This window comes from Hyperolius riggenbachi, chromosome 6, assembly GCF_040937935.1.
Source record: "Hyperolius riggenbachi isolate aHypRig1 chromosome 6, aHypRig1.pri, whole genome shotgun sequence".
Taxonomy (NCBI): domain Eukaryota; kingdom Metazoa; phylum Chordata; class Amphibia; order Anura; family Hyperoliidae; genus Hyperolius; species Hyperolius riggenbachi.
In genome coordinates this window covers 148,316,906-148,332,914 of record NC_090651.1, presented here as the reverse complement: position 1 = coordinate 148,332,914, position 16,009 = coordinate 148,316,906, and the positions used below count along the sequence as shown (strand labels likewise).

At 44.2% G+C, this 16,009-nt stretch overlaps 1 protein-coding gene across 6 annotated transcripts in view; it reads right to left on the bottom strand.

Annotated features, from left to right (window-relative positions):
• Window positions 1-16,009, bottom strand: part of LHX9 (LIM homeobox 9) — a 105,379-nt gene that overhangs the window by 69,344 nt on the left and 20,026 nt on the right. For 4 of the 6 annotated variants that reach the window (XM_068240068.1, XM_068240070.1, XM_068240071.1 and 1 more), the window contains 2 exons: window positions 15,028-15,230; window positions 726-1,087 (listed from right to left, as the gene is read on the bottom strand). In XM_068240068.1, coding sequence (XP_068096169.1) covers window positions 726-1,087; window positions 15,028-15,230 — 565 coding nt within the window. The remainder of the gene's footprint in view (window positions 1-725; window positions 1,088-15,027; window positions 15,231-16,009) is intronic. The other 2 variants (XM_068240069.1, XM_068240073.1) reach the window with 1 other exon arrangement.

The following is a 16,009-nucleotide window of genomic DNA, read 5'->3' as shown; positions in this document are numbered from 1 at the left end:
TAATTCTGTCAGGCTTGAGTCAGAGCACCTGATCTGCATGCTTGTTCAGAGTCTATGGCTTAAAGTATGACAGACACCAGATCAGGAGGACAGCCAGGAGACGTGCATTGTGTAAATAGTCTGCAAATATGGGTGTTTCAAGTCGTACTCCATAGAGCCACATTAATCCATGCCATGCACTGATGAGGATCAATCAATCCGAAACAGTCTGTATGCATGTTGGATTAGTTTGGCTCTGTAATATTAAAAAAGCTGACACATCATTGCATTCCAGCGGATCTGGAGGTGTGTTTAGCCCACACGGACAACAATGGGTAATTTACATATTTCAGCAGTGATGCATTGGGAGAAATCTCAGAGCTAACTCCAACCTGAATTATTGCAAATACTTTTTGTTTTAAGAAAGCAAATTTTTATTTTCAGAAATAAATATGTCAGTCTCCATAAATTACACAGGACAACCTGTAACAAGCATACAGTAGAATTCAGAGAATAGAGGATTATAGCTATTCTAACAGAGAAACTTTGATCCTGTCTTCTCTATAACCCAGGGTTTCTTTTTGGTTGTCCTTTCAAAAAACATTATCCATTTTTCTCAAGACCAAATCATTCCCAATACCTTATGCATTAGTGATCACTTTTAAAGACAATTAAAAGCACACAAGCACACATAAGTAGTCAAAGGTTTACATAAGAAGGCCTTGTACAGTGTAGAACATTCTTACCTGAAGCATAGTTGATGATGTCTACTCCTAAGGCTGGACTCTTCCTCTTCCTGGGCCTCCCTTTTTGCACTGCACCTGTTCCATTGGTGAAATACGGAAGCGTGGACAGCCCACCTCCTTTGGCAGACAGCTCAGTATAATTAAGCTGTGGGTGGAAATCTCCCTGAACCAAGAGCTCAAAGTGAGCACGGCAGTACACTAGGTTTTCCTTCATGCCGAAATGGTCTCCTGTACTCAGGGTCTTGTTACAAGTGGTGCATGTGAAGCAGCTCAGGTGGTAGACCGACTCTCTTGCTCTCATGACCATTTCTGAAGCTGAGATACCAAGGTGGCAACGAGCGCACCTCTGCACCGAAAACCTTCTGGAGACAATCAGAACATTGATTGACTAAGGAGTTTACATTACATGAATACAAATGCAATTCAAATATCAAAAGCAGTTTTTTCTGACATAATGGCTTCAAGTTGAACACATCCTGTCACATGACAAATAACCAGGTAATAGAAAAAAAATAAAACGTCAGAATCTTATGGTACATATTATAGTTCAGACATACTCAGTGGCAAGAAAAAAAACTGTGGCCTAGCAACAAACGTGGTCCCAGTTTTTCCTGATATATATATATATATAGATATATATATATATATATATATATATATATATAGAACTAACAGAGGAATGCAAGAGATCAACTCAATTTCTGCACTAAGGGAACATTTATAAAGCTGCAAAAACAGTTTTTCTGGCATCTTAGTCCAGTTGTTCATCAGTTATTCTTCCATTATATTATTATGCTGTAATAAAAAATGAGAAAAAAATCATTTTTGCACATTTTCCTCACATTTTTGCAAAAATATCTGGAGTAATCATTTTTTCCCCAAAACTGGTGATACCTTTTCACCACTTTTAAAGCTGGGAACTGTTTCAAACATTTTATGGGCCCTTTTTCCATTTCAATGGGGTATCTTTTTACTACACTGCTTTTCCCCCGTTTTTCCAACCCCACTTTATTTTAATGGAACTTCTTTTCACCTCCACTGTAAAGAATTACTACCTGTGCACAAAAATACAGTTATCTATGTCCCTCCCTAAAGTATATCAAAGCATCAAATTAGACCTCTTGCCTAGGATACATGGATACAGTGATTTGGACACTGTGGTCTAGTGCCATTGCCAATCCACACTAGCAGCTGTAAAAAAAAGTGATGTCATCGCTTGTCTACTCAAAGAAGCCAGGAGACAGACAGGTGGTGTGTTTTCTTTTGGAGAGGGAAGGGGCTTTCATCGTCACAGCCACAGAGTGCCATTACCCAATCTACTGCTATCAAAAGCCCCACCTCCTGTCCATCTCCTTGTTTCTTTAGATAAACAGGAAGTGAAATACAAGGTGGCAAATATAAAAGCAGCCCCAGCTGCCTGCTACCAGCATGTGAGTATATAAGCAGATGCTGGCCAGTTCCGGCATGCCTGTACTCTCTCCTTCTCTGGTGGGTGTGGTGTGTGTGTGTGTGTGTGGTTTATTATTATTTATTGGATTTATATAGTGCCAGCATATTATGCAGTGCTGTACAATGCATAAGATTACAGACAATGATAACAGGGGTGACCGACAACACAATACAGGTAATAAGCATTAAGATACACAACACAATACAGGTAATAATGCCAGATTACAAACTGGAGTGGTAGTCCCAATAATACAAGTTCACATTATTCTGGGTAGACTGCATGATCAAGTATGATACACAAGGAGGGAAATGTTATGAAAATGTTACCCCTACAACAGTGAATATCGGCAACACAGGCTGTTGTAGACCACATACAACAAGGAGGGAGAGAGTACAACAACACAAGGGCGGGCTGGCCGGCATCTTCTTATATACTTATACACTGGTAGAAGGCAGCCAGGGCTGGTTTTACAAGTGCCACCCTGTACCTACTGTTTTCAGCTGCCGGAATGGACTGGAGGGGCACTAAGCTACTTTGGCCAGTTATCTCATCCCATTGCAGGGCAGCAGACCTAATGTGAACTGAGTCTAATTGTAGAATTGTTGACCATTCAACTGTTGCAATATTAAAGCTGTAAACTAGAGAAAATTGAATAATTCACAGAATGTCCACTAAGCCGGAGGGAGGGAAGCTCAGTGACAAAGTATGGGAAGGACTGGGTAGGTCAAACCATAATGGCAAAATGGCAAAGTACAGTATAATAATTATCTCTACAATACTGTGGGGGAATTTAATATTTAAAATTGGAACTTAGAATGCATTTTCATTATGGATGTCATCCGAGGTTCTCCTTTTTTCCATAGTAGACTATGGATACTCTTAACAGTGAGATAAGAACATATCAACATTGGATTGGTGTTGACGACTGAAAAATTCCTGATTTCCAGTCCTATCTATCATACAATCATAGTGGGCTCAGGGAGTAAAATAATAAAGCTGTTTGAAATTGAAATTAACTCTAATACAATCAGTCAATTTGATTTTCAGAAAATGTACAAATCCATGTTTTATATATGTTACGGCCAGAACCCGAAGACTTGCCACTTTGGGTTCTGGCCGTTCAGAATGCGAAGTGGCCGGCTGATACGGCCAATGTACAAAAAGGGCTTCAACTTTTTACTTTGGCCAGCCAGAACGCGTTGTGACTTAACGTGGCCGGCCAAGTCCCGAAGTCCTGCTCCCCTTCGCCAGCTGCTCTCCTCTCCCCACCGCTGGAGAGACAGCTCACATGCGATCCGCAGGATGCAAACACTTCAATGCAGAAGTGACATCATTAAACACTTCCGCATATAAAGTGTATGGGTCCAGGCGGGTAGCGTGCGTGCTGCCTTTCTCTGCCTCTCTGGTCGCCCTGATCGGAGGTCTGAGTATCGCAAGCAGCCCCCAGCAAAGCCCCCCACAGCCCAGCAAAGCACCCCCTGCCTAAAAGGCACCCAGCAAAGCCCACCCCCAGCCATGAAAAGCCGCCCCCCCCCCCCCCCCGACCATGCAAAGTGCACAGCAAAGCCCCCTCCAGCCATGCAGAGCCCCCCCAGCAAAGCACCCACAGCCATGCAAAGCACCCAGCAAAGACCCCCCAGTCATGCAAAGCAACCCCCCCTTCCCCCCAGCCATGCAAAGTGCCCAGCAAAGCACCCCCAGCCATGCATAGCGCCCAGCAAAGACCCCCCCAGCCATGCAAAGCCGCCCCTCCCCTCCCTCCGACCATGCAAAGCGCCCAGCAAAGCACCCCCAGCCATGCAAAGTGCCCAGCAAACTACTCCCAGCCTTTCATCCCCCCTCATCTGTGACTAATCAACACTGTAGTTTGATCTCTCCCCTTTGTCACCTAACTGCCACAGCAGAGCAGCTAATTTAAAAGCACAGGATGTTAACAATATGTCTGCTCCCAAGAAGGCAGGATGTAGACACACTGCAGATTTATTGCAAGATTTGTATCAGCTGTAACTAAGCAAAGCCTCCAGCAAGGCCACCCACAGCCCAGCAAAGCACCCCTGCCTAAAAGGCACCCAGCAAAGCCCACCCCAACCATGCAAAGCGCCCCCCCTGACCAGGCAAAGTGCCTAGCAAAGCCCCCCTCCAGCCATGCAGAGCCCCCCCAGCAAAGCACCCCCAGCCATGCAAAGCACCCAGCAAAGACCTGACCATGCAAAGCAACCCCCCTTCCCCCCAGCCATGCAAAGTGCCCAGCAAAGCACCCCCAGCCATGCATAGCGCCCAGCAAAGACCCCCCCAGCCATGCAAAGCTGCCCCTCCCCTCCCCTCCCCCCGACCATGCAAAGCGCCCAGCAAAGCACCCCCAGCCATGCAAAGTGCCCAGCAAACTACCCCCAGCCATTCATCCCCCCTCATCTGTGACTAATCAACACTGTAGTTTGATCTCTCCCCTTTGTCACCTAACTGCCACAGCAGAGCAGCTAATTTAAAAGCACAGGATGTTAACAATATGTCTGCTCCCAAGAAGGCAGGATGTAGACACACTGCAGATTTATTGCAGGATTTGTATCAGCTGTAACTAAGCAAAGCCCCCAGCAAGGCCACCCACAGCCCAGCAAAGCACCCCCTGCCTAAAAGGCACCCAGCAAAGCCCACCCCAGCCATGCAAAGCGCCCCCCCTGACCAGGCAAAGTGCCTAGCAAAGCCCCCCTCCAGCCATGCAGAGCCCCCCCAGCAAAGCACCCCCAGCCATGCAAAGCACCCAGCAAAGACCTGACCATGCAAAGCAACCCCCCTTCCCCCCAGCCATGCAAAGTGCCCAGCAAAGCCCCCCCTCCAGCCATGCAGAGCCCCCCCCCAGCAAAGCACCCACAGCCATGCAAAGCACCCAGCAAAGACCCCCCAGCCATGCAAAGCCGCCCCTCCCCTCCCCCCAGCCATGCAAAGTGCCCAGCAAAGCACCCCCAGCCATGCAAAGTGCCCAGCAAACTACCCCCAGCCATTCATCCCCCCTCATCTGTGACTAATCAACACTGTAGTTTGATCTCTCCCCTTTGTCACCTAACTGCCACAGCAGAGCAGCTAATTTAAAAGCACAGGATGTTAACAATATGTCTGCTCCCAAGAAGGCAGGATGTAGACACACTGCAGATTTATTGCAGGATTTGTATCAGCTGTAACTAAGCAAAGCCTCCAGCAAAGCCCCCCCCCCCCACAGCCCAGCAAAGCACCCCTGCCTAAAAGGCACCCAGCAAAGCCCACCCCAGCCATGCAAAGCCGCCCCCTCCCCCCCCTGACCAGGCAAAGTGCCCAGCAAAGCCCCCCCTTCAGCCATGCAGAGCCCCCCCAGCAAAGTACCCACAGCCATGCAAAGCACCCAGCAAAGACCTGACCATGCAAAGCAACCCCCCCTTCCCCCCAGCCATGCAAAGTGCCCAGCAAAGCACTCCCAGACATGCATAGCGCCCAGCAAAGACCCCCCCAGCCATGCAAAGCCGCCCCTCCCCTCCCCCCGACCATGCAAAGTGCCCAGCAAAGCACCCCCAGCCATCAAAAGTGCCCAGCAAAGTACCCCCAGCCATGCATCCCCCCTCATCTGTGACTAATCAACACTGTAGTTTGATCTCTCCCCTTTGTCACCTAACTGCCACAGCAGAGCAGCTAATTTAAAAGCACAGGATATTAACAATGTGTCTGCTCCCAAGAAAGCAGGATGTAGACACACTGCAGATTTATTGCAGGATTTGTATCAGCTGTAACTAAGAAAGGCTTTTTTTAAAAAAAAAACTGAATAACATTTAAGCAGTCACCTTCACAAGATGAAGCCTTTTTTAGAGCTACAGGTGATCCAATGCTGTACTGCAGAGAAGGATTTGTATTTTTTCTGACCCCTGAGTATGTCTTGCATGTATAAATATTATTATAGTGTACACAAAAGCATATTTTCACATTAGCTATTCTGTGGAACGGTAGCAGCTAATCAGTATGCACAGAATATCACATCTAGACTGTAACTATGGATTTCTCGATGAGCTGAGACATTCATATAATGTACATTAACAAAGATGGACTTAAACAGTATTCTCAAATATAGCAATGTTTAAATACCAAAATACATATTTCTTAAAAAAACATGGGTTGGTACATATTTTAATCCTCATGGATGCATGCTTTTTTTTCAACTACACTGTTACAAAGCTAAAAAACTAAGCTTGATTTATTTCCTTTACTAGATATGATATCCTATGTACAGGATATATAAAATACCTGTTGTTAAACACCAAATAAAACATCATAACTCTGTGCATTAACCTAAACACTTATTCATACATATCTTAGAGGTAAATGACTTATATAGAATCATCAGATTCTCTTTCATTTTGAAAATGAGCCTCAATAATAAGAGACAGTTTTATCATTGCTTCAGTGCTGTTGACTTCTGTCACTACCGGGGCTCATACAAACCATAGAGACTCCAGTACTCTACTGAAAAGTTCATAACAAACCCTACTAATGATCTGCACTTTTGCAGAGGCCAGTCTACAATGCAAGGGAAAGGAGATGGTGTGGCTATGTTGGGAGGAGCTATGGCCAGGAATGGAGGAGCCATTGCCAGGGGTGGAGGAGGCATGGTCAGGGATGGAGGAGGCATGGGCAGGGGTGGAGGAGGCATGGTCAGGGATGGAGGAGGCATGGGCAAGTTGAGTGAAGCATGGCCAAGTATTGAGTGGTTGGAATTTCATACTAGAAAGTCCCCCCCAAAAAATGTTAATCTACTGGGGCTCAAGAGCCCTACTAGTAGTAATGGGGGTAACTGCCTTACCACCAATTATGTTTACAGCAATGTCACTAGAGTATCACCAGTGGAGATATTCCCTCACTCTCCATTGTCAGGAGAGGAAATCAAGGGACTGTTAAAACCCAACTGCGGACAAAAAGTGTAGGACAGCTACGAAAGCAATCATATCTGCACCAATTGTCAACTTTTTTTCCAAATTCTTTGGGTTATTGAGTTTTCAGCCTCTGTCCTCTCCATCCAGGAAATACAGTAGGCTGCTGTTTCTAATGTTAGCACATCATCTCACTGGAGGTGACAGAATGTATAGATGCTCATTAATGTTACAATTTCCCAAAAGATTGACTGTATGAACAATCTAATCTAGCTCTGTTGATGGTACTAATCGGCGACAAGCAGTTGTTCTGTGAATCCAAATTCCAGAACGATTTGTTTAGTCTCACCAGATTGCTAGTTCTTTTTATTGCTAGTTGGTGGGCCCAAATGATCATTTCTGGATCAGAGGATCGATCACTTGGGAAATTGGATCGTTAATGGACACCTTGGAGCTGTGTATATTAACTGGTGGCATCCGACTGCCCAGCAACTCATGGATCTCTGCAGAACCCTGGCTGTTAGGGTAAATATGACTTCTTCTACCGGGATGGGTGGGAAGTGGAAGGTTGTTGCTATAGTCTGTTAAGGTTTGTGCTCCGAGTCTAGCATTGAGCGCTCAAAGCCTGGTCTCAGATATGACTTGATTAGGTTTGCCAAGCTAAATAGAGTGGGATGATGTCACTTTATCAACACTTTCCAGACCTGCTGGACAGGCAAGCTTGCTACATCTTTGAATGCTCTATTTATACAGTGTTCATTGAGATCAGTATTTCAGATTCTATATGCAGATTCTGGAATGCAGTTTTACAAAAATCACACTAGCAATGGTCATCAAAAGATCATAGGCAAGGCCGTTCTTCTCTTATACTGAAGGCTCAGCTCACATCATTGCTCCATTACATTGCCTATAACAACTGAGGATAGATAAATAACACCCTTTTACCAATTTCTGTTACTGTATATGGACTCTGGAGTTGTCCTGCAACACTATTTAATTTGCTTAAAGTGGGCATGCACAGCTGTGGCCTGTGAACATTGTCAATGATCCTGCGAATAAGCTCTGCAACACATCACTCAGCCTCTTCAATTTCCACATTATACTGATATAAGGCAGCCAAGAAAAGGCCAATAGATTCTCAGTACTGCACACTACACCTATGAACCACTCACATAAATAAAAATAGGAATGTATCTGTTGTTGCTGCTAGCTATGCAGGAGTCAGAGTCTTCTGACCACAAATATTTCATTTATTACGGAGCCTGGGCTTAGGGGAATCGGAATACTTCCCGTGTTTTCCTGCTGTATCTAACAAAAAAGAAAAGGAAATCACAGTGCTCAACATAATAAAGACTATAATGGGAAAAAGATACAGTAATACAGAAAATAAGATTTGTTTGGACAAATATGGCTGTTAGGTCCGCCCTCTCAATATATGCATGGGGAATAAGGTGTTCAAGCACTGGTTTGAAAGCAAAGGAAACTGGTTTTACTATTTAATGCAGAGATTCTTGACCTTGAAGCACAACTCCAAGCAAAAATACTAATTTACCACTAAACTATAGTTATCCTCTATATCACAAATTTCAATACTGCCACAAATTGCAGTTTTAAAAACCTATGAAAACCCCAACTAAATCCAGAACAAATTTGAATGCCTTTTACTCATGCTGGATGAGTTCTCTGGTAGAATATAGCATATGTACAGTGGTCCCAAAGTACCCACTAAAGATTCAGACTACCAGATCATCCTGGGCACGAAGCCCAAGCCCATTGTTCTCCTACTAAACTCAGCCCCCTACTTCAGTTGTAAGTGACATTCCCCCAAAGTCACAAGCCAATGGCTCAAAATATATAAAAACAGGATGAGTTGGAATTTGCCTCCCTGCCATCTGGCCCATGCCAAGTCATGCCTCAGTCCATGCCTGTTCTCTGCATTCCAGTCTAAACCATGCGTCTGCATGAGGAAATCTACATAGTCCATAGGAACTAGGTGAGCAATTACAAGATCTCATGGGCCATGAGCCTTTTCTCCAGAGGCTGGGAACACACTTAGCAGAAACGCTAGCGTTGCGTAAAATGCAGTGTTTATGCGTATAATGTTACTTAATGGGCTGCATAAAAAACTGCATTGGTATGCATTTTGTGATATGCGTTTTTAAAAACGCTGGTTTTGTTGCATATTTTTCAAAGATGCATCAAAATGAAAGTCAATGGTGACGCAATGTAATGCGTTTTGTATGCGTTTTTTGTGCATTTCTATATGCGTTTTATTTATGTTTTCTGATGTATTTACGCTTCCTCTTGTCTTCCTAGTGATTCGCATAAAACGCAATAGAAAAACGCATGGAAAATGCATTCAAAATGCATATGCGTTTTGTATATGCGAACTGCAAGCGCATTAAAACGCAAGAAAAGCGCATGTGCGGGAAAAAAAATCACAAAACGTGAACGTGTGCACCCAGCCTGAGTTTTCTGCTAGGTGATATTTTTAAACGTGTCAATAAAATGCCTTTTAAACCACCAACCACCAAGGATATACTCAAAATAATTCTGATAGTACTTGTTCACCTACTTTTTGGTACCTTTTCAATTGCAAAATGATGGGAATAATTTTAAATGGAAGGTGAAAAATTATCTCCTCTGAGAAAACTCAGCAGAAAAGTTAGTTGCATATAGGCCTATGTCTGTTAACAGGACACAACAGGTCTTGCATCTATATGGATAACGTCACAAGAGATTTTTCAGCTTGAAAACTTTGGTTTCAATTATGATGCTTGTAATTTACACTCATCATCAAGGCTGCATTTTCAAAATGATTGTCTTATTCAATTTTCTGAGTTGTTGAACTTCAAGTGGCCCAAGTTATGTTCCATTCATGTTCCATTTTGTCAGCATATTACTAACTTCCTCTCTCCCCTCCCTATTCACTCTATAACCACTGAACACTTGTAGATAAACCTCGAAAAGCTGAGGTAAGTAGAGGGGAAATGTGCGCAGTGTGGGGATTGGAAAAATCAATGGATATTTGAAGACCCAGAACTTACAGAAATAGCAGCATGTCCCCCAAATACACTAACTGAATAGATCAAAGTACCTACACGTCCAATGAAGGAAATCATGTCACTGATGGCAGGGCCACAGAGGAGAGGTATCCAGACACACTGCTTAACTTATTAAGAACCGCCTCACGTCAATTGGCGTGAGCGCGGCGGAAGCCCCAGGACCGCCTAACGCCAATTGGCGTGCAGTCCTGGGGGTGTGTTTTGCAGGAGATTGTGCGCGCTGATGCTCCATCATCAGTCTCCCAGCGTCGATCGCTGCTAGGAGACTGTTAGACTATTAACACTGTACAGCGCTGTGATCTAAGGCAGTGCTGTACTGGGGACAGCCGTGTCACTAGGCTGTCCCCTCCAAGGCACAAAGGCGATCCGCTGTCATAGGCTAGCTGGGGGAGGGAGGGCGGGATTATTCTAAAATAATACAAAAAAGACTAATTTATTGTTAAAATTAAAAAAAAAAAGAAATAAACATGCAGGCAGTATCAGACCCCACCAACAGAAGCTCTGTTGGTGATCAGAAAAGGGGGGGGAATCACTTGTGTGCTGAGATGTACGGCCCTGCAGCGAGGCCCTAAAGCTGCAGTGGCTTACTTAGTAAAAAAAATGGCCTGGTCACTTGGGCGGTTTAAGCCCGTGGTCCTTAAGTAGTTAAAGAGTCACTTTACCAAAAAATATTGGCGGGGGGGGAGGGATTAATGAATCAACTTTACAAAGTGAGAAGTTAAAAAACAGAAGAGATATCAAGAAATTATTGATATTCACCAAGTAATTCCTTAATGTTGATTGTTCCACAATGAACCTGCTAGTTATCATCTTTACTACTGGCAGACATTCGAAAAACTAGACAGCACCAACTGCTGTTATCTATAACCACACCCCCTAACAATGTGCACAAAGAGAAATGCAGCTGGCTTGGTAGTTAGAAACAGTTGTTATGTCCCACAATGAAATGAGGTTCACAGACATGAAACTGCCATGACCATGGTCATGACATCACACTGTATGAGGGGTTTCACCACAATATCAGCCATACAGACCCCCAATGCACTATTAAAAAAAAGGAGAGATTTCTCAGGGGAAAGAGGGTATCAGCTACAGATTGGGAAACTCAATCCTTGGTTAAAGTTCTTCTTCAAAATGAAGGTTTCTCTCATTGTTTAGATTATACATGTGATGATGAACAAGGGCAGAGAAGGATGGAAAGACACCTTTTTATCCTCTGCTATTGTTTGCTCATCAGTTTTCTTTTGTTTAACCATTTAAATCTGACAAGGTAAAGCAAGAAGGAATAATTGCTCTTTTAATTGCTATTTTGAGGAATATATTTAGTACCTTCAAGCTGTTTTTCTAGTCCCTGTCCCTGTTTTACTCTCACTAAGTGCAGTGCAGTGATATGAAAACTGCAAAGTACACCAATATCTCTGTTTAAAAATATAAATTTTACTTTGCATAGAAAAAAGTGAAAGTGTCACTTTAATACAGCCATGGGCAGCGCCAGGGGGGTGCAAGAGGGTGCTCAAGCACCCCCTAGAATTGTCCAAGCACCCCCAAAGCACCCCCTGGTGTGAACTGACTTCAGGCATCTAAGAGCAGCAGAGCAGGGCTACGGTAAGATGGCCGCCCGAAGCCCTGCTCTGCAGACTTGGAGTCTGCAGTGCAGGGCTTCGGGCGGCCATTTTCCCGTAGCCCTGCTCGGGTAATGTAGGCTGCAGGCAGGAAGTCAAGTAAAGGAAGAGGATCGTGGGAGCTGCGCGCCACAAGGAGGTTGGGACAGGAGGAGGTTGGGACAGGAGGTCTTCTGACTGTAGGTGAGTAAATGGGTTTTTCTTTTCTTTTTCAGGTGGTGCTGCTGATTGTGGTCAGAACTGCTGAGCATTGTGCATATTGTGGTCAGATCTGCTGAGGATTGTGCATATTGGGGTCAGATCTGCTGAGCATTGTGCATATTGTGGTCAGATCTGCTGAGGATTGTGCATATTGGGGTCATATCTGATAACGATTGTGCGTATTGGGGTCATATCTGATAATGATTGTGCGTATTGGGGTCATATCTGCTGAGGATTGTGCATATTGGGGTCAGATCTGCTGAGCATTGTGCATATTGTGGTCAGATCTGCTGAGGATTGTGCATATTGGGGTCATATCTGATAACGATTGTGCGTATTGGGGTCATATCTGATAATGATTGTGCGTATTGGGGTAATATCTGATAACGATTGTGCGTATTGGGGTCATATCTGATAACGATTGTGCGTATTGGGGTCATATCTGATAACGATTGTGCGTATTGGGGTCATTTCTGATAACGATTGTGCGTATTGGGGTCATATCTGATAACGATTATGCGTATTGGGGTCATATCTGATAACCATTGTGCGTATTGGGGTTATTGAACGTGTTTTTTGTTCAAATCTGCACACATTACGTGTATTTTCTTGAGAAAACCTGCACGAGTATGTGAATTTTCTCGGGAAAGGGTCACCAAAACTTGGGCCCTCTGTCTTTGCGTTTCACTTTTAAAGGGAACCCGAGGTGAGAATAATATTGAGGCTGCCATATTTATCTCATTTTAACCACTTAAGCCCGAAGGGTTGAAATTTTTTTACATCCGAGCAACTTTCACCCCCCATTCATTTGCCAATAACTTTATCACTACTCATCACAATTAATTGATCTATATCTTGTTTTTTCCGCCACCAATTAGGCTTTCTGTGGGTGGTATATTTTGCTAAGAGCCACTTTACTGTAAATGCATTTTAACAGGAAGAATAAGAAAAAAATGGAAAAAATTCATTATTTCTCAGTTTTCAGCCATTATAGTTTTAAAATAATACATGCCTCCATAATTAAAACTCACGTATTGTATTTGCCCATATGCCCCGGGTATTTCACCGTTAAAATTATGTCCCTATCACAATGTATGGCGACAATATTTTATTTGGAAATAAAGGTGCATTTTTTCCGTTTTGCGTCCATCACTGTTTAGAAGCCCATAATTTAATAAATCATATTGATATACTCCTTTGACATGCATATTTAACCACTTCAGGATTCTGCGTACGCATATGTACGCCCCTGAATCCTGAAGCGGTTTCCATGGAAACGGCCGCTCGAATGAGCGGCCGTTCCATGTCAGTTCACGGAGGGTGTCTCCGTGAACACCCTGCGAGCCTCCGATCGTGGCTCGCAGGGTAAATGTAAACAGGCGGGGAAGATCTTCCCCGCTGTTTACATACATATGGCGCTGCTGCGCAGCAGCGCCGTGACGGAGATCGGCGATCCCCGGCCTCTAATTGGCCGGGGATCGCCGGCATCTGATAGGCTAAAGCCTATCCTATCCGGCGCAGGACGGCTTTCCGTCCTGCGCCGCACACAGGGGACGGGAGAGGGAGGGAAGGCGGCAGAGGGAGGACTAGCGCTGCGGAGGGGGGCTTTGAGGAGCCCCCCCCCGCTAGGCACAGCAGCGCGGCGGCGATCAGACCCCCCCAGCAGGACATCCCCCTAGTGGGGAAAAAAGGGGGGAAGTCTGATCGCCCTGCACGATTTCTGATCTGTGCTGCGGGCTGAAGAGCCCCCGCAGCACAGATCAGCCAAACCACCCGGTATCCGGAAGTGGTTAAAAAGTTCAGACCCTTAGGTAACTATTTATGTTTTTTTTGTTTTTTTTTTATTATTGTAATTTTTATTTTTTTTAATTTAAACTTGTATGTGGGTATTTTTTGGTGTGGGAGGTAAACAGGTTTTTTTTTTAATATATTTATATGTTTATTTTTAATACTTTTTTTTTTAGGTGTAATTTGCTATTTAGCCACAAGATGGCCAGAATCAAAAAGTCCTGGGAGCGATCGATCTCGCTCCCAGGCAGAAGAAAGGAGACCAGAGCTCAGAAAAGCCGCAGCGTCTGAAGAGACGCTGTCGGCTTTTCTCCGGGGGGGTCCGATCAGCGAAAGGGATTTATAATCCCTTTCACTGATCGGTGGGCTAGCGGCCAGCAGCGGGGGCGCGCACGGGGGGGCCCGCGGGAGCGCGCGCAACCCGCGGGAGTGCGCGCAGCCCAACTGGACGAGAAATCTCGTCCAGTTGGGCTTAAGTGGTTAAGCAATACCAGCTGCCTGGCTGCCGTGTTGGTCCTCTGCCTCTAATTCTTTCAACCATAGACCCTGAACAAGCATGCAGCAGGTGAGGGGTTTTGGACAATATTGTCAGAACTGACAAGATTAGCTGCATGCTTGTTTCTGGTGTAATTCAGTTCACTACTGCAGCCAAATAGATCAGCAGGGCTGCCAGGCAACTAGTATTGTTGGTTAAAAGGAAATAAATATGGCAGTCTCCATATTACTCTCACCCTGGGTTCACTTTAAATTACTGTAAGCCCCGCCCTCATCCGGTCATGACCACGCCCATTTTTCGCCACACTCATTTTTTGCCGCGCGTCAGCTACCACTGAAATTGGTCCAGCACCTGCATAGCACCCCCTAAAAAAATTCCTGGAGCCGCCACTGAATACAGCTACTGTGTCTCTGTGTTAGTGCACTGCATGCCAACAGAGTGACTGTGCATTTCTGCATCCAGTTGTGTCCATGTGGGGAGGGAGAAGGGAGGACATCATTGATAAACTGTGCCTAGGGCCAAAATGAACATTCTGCTATGAGGTCTGTAGTTAGTAGTTATAGTTGTATTCTGTGGGGACTAGTATTTTAATTGATATTTTCCTTCTACCCATTAATATATTATTATTATTATTATAATTTAATGGATTGTGAAAGCACAGATAGGCGCATACAACTTGTATGGGGCATGCATTGTACAGAGTATATATCATACACCTATCCTGATATGTAGGCAGCAGATTGATGATGCTTTGATGTGATTTTGAGGAGCACATAATAGATTCTGTGATGTACCTGTAATAGTCTTCTTTACAGTATATACTTCCATCTTTTGCAAAGCATGTCAGCTCTGACTCCAAGGCCAGCTTACATTCACAGCACTTCAGGCATCGGAGATGCCACTGCTTGTCCACAGCCAAGAGGTAATATCTGTCAGAGATCTTCCCTCCACATCCTGCACACAGAGCGGGCTTCTCTGGGCTGAGTGGTGGCATTCTCTGTGGTGAGAGGGAAAGGAGCGGTTACAGAACAGACACTGAACAATGAGGATAGACAGCTAACTGCATCCATCCATACTAACCTCACAGTTTACACAGTCATTCCATAGGTATTGTCAATTAACCATGTATGTAGTACCAACACTAATGATATAATCAAAATTAGGTTATAGCTTAGTCACATAGAGCGTAAGCTGGATTTGCATAAAGAGTGAAGGTTGTTAGCACATCGTCAACATCACACAGGCTGCAAAAAGTTACCATTTATTGGTTACAGCAGGCTTTTAAATAGAATAATGCAGAGACCAATAAAGCAATCTACAGCTTCACCATACTCAGAAAGCAAATCAGGTAGCATCAGTTGCTGCTGGGACTTGTTATCCTGTTCTTTCTCTCTTTAGGATGCTACTTTATTTTTGATCACTAATTTCAGGTGAAATCTGCTATCAAAAATTTATATCGCCTTACTTATACAGCGGAGATCAGCTGATCACTAAATAGCACCTTACTCCACTTTAAAATGAAGTAGTTCATGGACTGTAATGGAAAACAAAATAAAGTTATTTTAAACAGAATATGAAAAATTATCTCCTAGGAGAAAACATAGGAGAACAGTGAATTGGATCAGGCCCTATGACTGCCTGATCCAATTACGTAATGGCCACACTGTAGTGTGTCTGTAGGTCGCTTCAGTATGCCACTGACTCCAGTTACAGTGCAAAATTTTAGTTTGGAGAATTGATTTAGCATATGTTTGTGTATTTCTGGCTGAACATCTC